The sequence below is a fragment of the Copadichromis virginalis genome, linkage group LG13 (genome assembly GCF_057382275.1).
Source record: "Copadichromis virginalis isolate Kocher_CV1m ecotype Utaka linkage group LG13, C_Virginalis_male_GT1.1, whole genome shotgun sequence".
Lineage (NCBI taxonomy): Eukaryota > Metazoa > Chordata > Actinopteri > Cichliformes > Cichlidae > Copadichromis > Copadichromis virginalis.
This window is the reverse complement of record NC_140630.1, coordinates 6,488,053-6,494,898: the sequence shown is the minus strand read 5'-3', so window position 1 is coordinate 6,494,898 and position 6,846 is coordinate 6,488,053. Positions and strand designations below refer to the sequence as shown.

The 6,846-nt window shown below is 36.4% G+C and overlaps 1 protein-coding gene across 1 annotated transcript; it reads right to left on the bottom strand.

The window, feature by feature from the left end:
* Positions 1-207: 207 nt before the first annotated feature.
* On the bottom strand, positions 208-5,497 carry LOC146695142 (follistatin-related protein 1-like). Its single transcript, XM_085476704.1, has 11 exons — positions 5,444-5,497; positions 5,116-5,190; positions 2,904-2,993; positions 2,635-2,764; positions 2,521-2,550; positions 2,307-2,428; positions 1,905-2,023; positions 1,614-1,726; positions 975-1,085; positions 776-876; positions 208-405 (listed from the first exon to the last, which is right to left on the bottom strand). The coding sequence occupies exons 1-11, from the start codon at positions 5,447-5,449 to the stop codon at positions 382-384; spliced, it is 921 nt and encodes a 306-aa protein (XP_085332830.1). The 5' UTR covers positions 5,450-5,497; the 3' UTR covers positions 208-381.
* Positions 5,498-6,846: the final 1,349 nt, after the last annotated feature.

Genomic DNA, 6,846 nt, shown 5'->3' with positions numbered 1-6,846 from the left:
GTCATAAATACTTGTTCATTAATACAGAGGGAAATCAAAGTTTAGACAGAGTTATCAATCAAAAATTGAAAAAAACAAAAACGTGCTCATGTGTTCTTCAAAAGCCAGAAAATATAATTCCATTCTTTAAAAGTATAAAGCAGTCAATAACAAATTAAAAACATTTTTTAAAAACTGGTTGTGAATTAGCAACCAACTTCAGTGCATTAAATTCAGGAAGTAAAATAAGAGGTAGAATAATGTTTAGAAGTGATTTAACAGTTCACACAAATAAAATGTGTTGAATCATTTATAAGAATAATAACAACAGCTATTTAAACTAAACCTGTTCCTCATGTTTGGAGCGGAAGGCCACTCAGTTGATAACTGGCTGTTGCGACCTCAGTTCTCCATGGTGACAGATGCCTGAAACAGGTAAAAGAGACGTTCATTGACCTGTAGGTAGTGTTTAAACTTATACCAATCATGTGTGCATCACATTGCTACAGAAGAATTTTGTAGTTGTACATTTAAATGACTTATTTAAGTGAATAGTTTTAATTAATAAAAAATATTCAATCAAAAATTATTGAAAACCTGGAAGTGGAACTCTTTCTGGTTGTGCCTTTCTGTTAAACTCCCTTACTCTGCAGTTTAATGCATTTATTTATTCAGAAGAAATAAATGTATTTTTGCCACTCTGGTCTAAATTTGAGTAACTTTTATGTTGAGATTAAACGTCTCTGTGAATAACAATTTAAAGGTTAATAATATTGTTTCAGGAGAGACTGTCGACCTGTAAAGCATTGAGTTCAGCCACCCTCCTGCTCCACTCTTCTTCGGTCATTTCTTCATCTTCTCCTCCTTCATCAGTATCTTCATCAACCTGATGCTCTCCTGAAACACATGTTGCAAAGATAAACACAGCAGCGGGCAGAAACAGAACAAATGCAGCAGTCATACAATACGACTACTGTTTTTAAGTGAACTCGCACCATTGCAGGTCAGAGTGGTGCACACCCAGTTTCCACAGGCGCACACACACTTGTTGCACTCCATCTGAGTTTCAGCTCCATCCTCAAAGACCTCGTCTTCCAGAGCACACTCTACACACATAAAACACAATGTAATAAACACAAGAACAGCTAACTTTCTTGTCCTTAAAAATATAAAAAGTTTCAGTTTTCAGTTTTTAATAAAAATTCTTGTAAAAGGAACAGATGCTGTAAAATGTGTGAAAATACATTGAAATAGTCCAAAATATGTGCTCTTCTTCACATTATCCAAAACTTTGCTTGGCTGATTCTAGCCCGTGAGTCTTGTGTTCGACACTCCTGATGTAGATCATACATTGAGTTAAACATACTTTGCCACTAAGTATGTGTTTGTGTAATTATATGTTCCTTTTTTGTTTGTTTATACATACATCCCCAAGTAGTAAACTCTTTGTTCTTGATTGTAAAGTGCAGTAAATAATAGTCTTCAAATGATAAACAGTGTTAGGATAAATCCAAAGCTGAATACAATGGAGAAAAGCAAATAGAAATCTTATAAAAATGTCAATCACACAAACACAAAAAGTGTTTGTTCAGTTTCATACTCTTATTTTGCTGCTTGTGTGTATGCATGTTTACTTCTCTCAGTTGGGTGGTAGGTGGGCGTAAGACAGTTGATAAACTCAGTCAAACTCAGCTTCCAGTCAGCATTTTCATCCGACAGCTCTATCAAAGCATCGACACACAGAGATCTAAGAAAAAGAAAGAAGTAAGAGACAAATGACTGGAGAAGTCTGGATATGGAGTTTTAACAGCCATTTAATTTCTAAAATGATGTGCAAAATGTGTGCTGCAATATACAAACAAAACAACAAAACAAAACGCGAAACAATTAGAAGAACAAACTCTCAGCGATGAAAAAACGAATACCTCAGCAGCAGGTTAGTCTGCAGAGTGTCTGAGTATGTGATGTTGAGTGCCGTCTCATTGTGCTTCAGGAATCGCAGAAATTCATTCGAATCAAGCTGTGAATCCCCATCATCATACGCCTGTGACACAAAAACACCATCAACAACTGCATTCAAAATCTTTTACCTCTTATTCACAGATATTCTCATATATTACTCCTTCTCTAACTAGGAAGTGAATATATTAAGAATGACTATGCAAGCAGTCAGTGTCAGAATCCATGTAAGTTAATAAATGGTTACAATAATGGTATATCATAAGGCTGAAGCTATGCAAGATAATAAGCTAAAATGTATCATTTCTTCCTACAAGTGACTAACAGATACATTTGTAATTATTATACAGTGTATGAAGTATTCACACCTGAAAATATGTCTGAAGGATGTCACCGGCTGATGTGTTTGAGGCCAGATCTTCAGCTTCTTTCTGAATCCACTGGATCACTCTCTCTCTCATCCAGTCACGATCAGATAGGAAACACACGACTGCAAGCGTGAAGCATGAAAAAGAGACCGGCTTTAGACAGCCACTCAAATTTGCTGAATTGTGTAAAAATGTGAAATATTTCGTGACTTACTGGGGCTCACATTGGCCTTTGTTGGTTTCTCTGCAAATAGAAACACACACAAATCCTTCATGACTGCACAAGCTTCACTCAAAGCTTAAAGAGTTTGTGTTTGTGGAAACTGACCCAGACAGTGTCCTCTGTGCTCCACGTGTATCTTGGTCTGGGTGATGCAGGCGTCTCTGTGCAGTTCACAGTGATTCCTGTAGGATTTTCCGTTGCTGCCACACACCCAGTGCTCTGACATGTCACACTGCTGCAAAGGAAACAGGCTCGTCAATAGAAGATTACCAAAAAATGGTAGCTGCAGAAATATTACCTGCAGCCTTTCCCTAAACTAATACAGACGTACACATTTACAAGTACACATGTTTGCTAGTTATCAGTACCTTTACCTGTAAACAGCGACAGACTGGTTCTCCTCGGTCAGTCGATACACACGCTCTACCTGCACCGCAGAAAGTCCTGGCACACACCGACTCATCCTAACACAGAAGAACACGCAGGGACAAAGACATTGTCATCACAGTGAAGAGAATTGGGAAGAGTGGAGGAATAATTTGGGATGGGTGTGCTCCACATTCCAGATGGTGACCTTTGACCTTCGTCTGAAAGGCCACGTTGAATGACCATGACTTTCTCCCTCTCTCGCACACACAAACACACACAGACAAAATGTATTGGAGCAGCTGCGAAGCGATGCATCTCATTTTAAATTCTGTCTTCTTCAGGACTTTTTCATTGTTTATAATTTAAAATTTAATTTCACCACCTCCATTTCTGACTGAGACAAAAACTGATTTATCAACAAATGTCCATTTAAACCCAGTTACATATTAAAGGAACTGAAAGAATTAAATGTGAATGTATAGAAAATAATATATTAAACACCAAATTAAGATGCAGTTGATAAGTAAAATGTTGTTATAACCAATGTAAATATGGGCAAAGCACTGTTATAATATATTGTAATATTATTAAATATTTATATAAATATTATATAAATATTATTTTAGGCAATTTTAATAAACTTATTCAAAAGCCAACATTTTGGAGGCAAATGAGAAATGCTGAACAAAAATGATTATAATGATAAAAAAAATAAAAATAATAATGATTACCTGTGAAATATTTTGTTTTCTTTATTATATTCAGAGTCTTGTGTTGTATTTATTTCCATCCCTGTACTGATTACCTGACAGCAGGTAATCAGTGCAACATAAACTCACTAAAACAGCTGAAAAACAGACGAGATTCAGATGATAATTCTCAGTAAGTTCATCATGTTTATGATATGACAAGCCAAGATTTCCTTTTCAAAGTGTTCTTAAAGAGACAGTGAATTATATGAAGCAGCAATAAATACTCAATACACAGAAGAACAAAATTACACTCTGATTCCTGACATTCCTCTTTATTAACAGGATGGAAAACCTGAAAATGAAAAACATTTTTGAAATCATGTATTCCCAAAGCTCTACCATAAGGACATCTTAACTCAGGCTCCAGCAGTAATCTTCACTTTGATCTCAGGACAGTTTTTTAAATGACAGAGGACTGCACAAACTCGTCACTTTAAAGAAATGTTCTCACTTTAGTGAAATGTCTTCACTCCCAGATTGTTCTACACAAAGACACAGAAGGGTGCACACACACACACACACACACACACACACACACACACACACACACACACACACACACACACACAATAGGTACATCTGTCGCCTGTGGCTGTCCAGCTGACACCTGCTGCACTGAAAACCTGCTGTTAGCAACCAGCTGACGGTACGGAACACACACACACACACACACACACACACACACACACACACACACCGCAGTAATGTTTTCGGTGTAATTATGAGTATATGTCTTATTTACTTTGTTTGGCTGCAAACCAAGTTTCTGGATTTGTTCTCTCGTTCTCTCTTTTATATTTTCTCTTCTCTTTCCTTCCCTTAGTCAACCTCATTATTCTCTTCTCTAACAATCCTGTGCTTCTTCTGCATGAACATTGTGTAGATTTTCAATTCTGCAGTAATCCACTTTTCCCTTAAAAGTCCTTTTGGATTCTGTTCTGTCTTTTTTGTAACATTTCTGATTTATTGTATTTTTTCATTTTTTATCCCGATGTATTTTTATTAATTGGCTGTTGTGTACGACATATACATTTAAAAAGACATGTTGGAGTTACTCTATTCACATTTTTCAAAAAGTGTTTTTATCTCATGATTGTTGAAACCTTTGAAGTAAAGTAAATTTTAATGTGTGTCACCATATGTTTTTAATCTTCTTTCAAAGGTAACTTAAAAAAAGTTTCCATTGAAACTTGTTTTGAAACAAGCTTACTCATAGCAGAGTGTGATTTCCTAAATCATGATTACCTCAACATATGCAAGCACACACCTGCCCGTAAACATCAGCTACTAACTAGTGAGTATTAGCAACAACAACAGTAACAACAAAAGCTTTTTTTAGTGTAATATTAAACATATTCTCATTAGTACTTAAACATAATAGAGCACTATAATTATTCCGCACACCTCTCAATTTCCATTTTATCAAAATAAAAACAAAACGACATATCTTCAGCAGTGAGTTTACCTTGGAAAGGGGAGAGGAGGACACAAGATGAAGGAAGAGGAGGAACTGCAGCAGGAGCACAGAGATGGTCAACATCTGAAGTGGACAGGAGTGGAACAATCATGATGCTGTCCAACAATAACAGAGGTAAAGCGGCACTCTAATGCATGATACCATCAGTAATGCTACTGTGAAAAATAAAATAGCAGTGAAGACTGAGTCTGATCATACTTTGTTCAGTAATTGCTGCAATCAGCCTGTAAGAACCAACTTGCCTGTACCCAAATTTCACTTTATAGCGAGTCTGTTCAAAGCTAAACACCCAAACTTCCAAAATGTCCTCATGTACCTGCATAGATGATGAGTTTATATCCAGCAGTGATCGGTGAAGACTCCTGCTTTGTTCTGCTGAAAAATGACAGCATGGTATGAGGAGAGAGAGAGAGAGGGAGAGAAGAGGAGGAGGAGTGATGCAGGAACAGAAAGAAGACCAGCTGTCCAGAGTCACCCCCACCCTTCTACCCCCCCAAGCCTCAGAAACACATAAAAACCCACTTGTCTTCTGTGGTAGGAATGATGAGTTAAAGGCACGCAACATGTTCAGACAACTTTAAACAGTGACTGACAGATGCAGGAAAAAAAGAGTCACTGCTGACAAATTTCAGTAAAAAAAAAGTGCCACTGTTTTTTTCACAAATTATATTTATATGTATTTATGAATATAGATTTGTTTTATATAATCTATTTTTAAATGTTTATTTATATTTATTATATTTTTATGTATTTATATTCTTTATTATATTTTATTTAGTTATTTATTATTAGATAATTAAACAATTTCTCTGGACTTAAGATACAAGGTCTTTGTGTACAATCTCGATTCTAATTATCCTAATTAATAAAGAAAAAATTCTCCAGCTGTTAGTTTTTACTATCACTGACTTTTCTGCCCTGTTTGGCCTCTGTACCCTTCAGTTTCTCAGTGCTGTAGCACTGAGACCACCAAGTGAAGTAAAGCATTTGCATTTTTTAGTGCTTCTATATCTAAATGCCATCAATAACAACACAGGTACTGCATGCTGGCTTAGCTTTTCAAACCACTATCAGTAGTTACATTAGTAACACCTCTGCCCTCACTTTTACAACAGACAAAAATGTTTATAACACAACAGGAACACATAAAATGTAGCTTGTGCGTGATGAGGTAGTACCACATTGTGACCAGCAGAGGGCAGGCTGTGTGTCTTTCACTTGTCAGGCAAATGTGTGAAGCAGTACACTAGGCATCCACATATTACATAAAAAACAGGATGGTGAATGAAACAAACAGTCCCACACAGACTATTTCTACCAACCTGCCCTCATAGATAAGTGTAAACCCTACGACTAAATTTATACTCTTACCAGCACACTGAACAATAATGAATGGGATTCGGGAGGTAGATGTGCTAATATTTAATCTTAAACATAAACACAAACTGTCTACATGCAGAAAAACTGTGCCCAGGGGCCAGAACTGTAACTGGGGGAGAGTCATGAGACCATAGATGGATCCATTCTTCTTTATGTAGTAGGTGTCATCATTAGTTCCAAATGTTAATCACAAAATATCAATCATGTCATAAACAATCTTCAAGATAAAGATAAGATATTTAGTGTGTGCTTTTAGCTAAGAACAGTATCATGTGAACAACACTGGAACAAACTTGGATCATCTTGGTCTGATCAGCCCATATAACAGCAGCAAGCAGC

Bases quoted from the DNA above. Each gene is read 5' to 3' on its own strand.
- LOC146695142 (XM_085476704.1), bottom strand. The intron at 1,727-1,904 runs GTATTCGTTTTT...TCTTTTTCTTAG, and splicing joins CAGACTAACCTGCTGCTGAG to ATCTCTGTGTGTCGATGCTT. The intron at 406-775 runs GTCGACAGTCTC...TACCTGTTTCAG, and splicing joins CTGAACTCAATGCTTTACAG to GCATCTGTCACCATGGAGAA.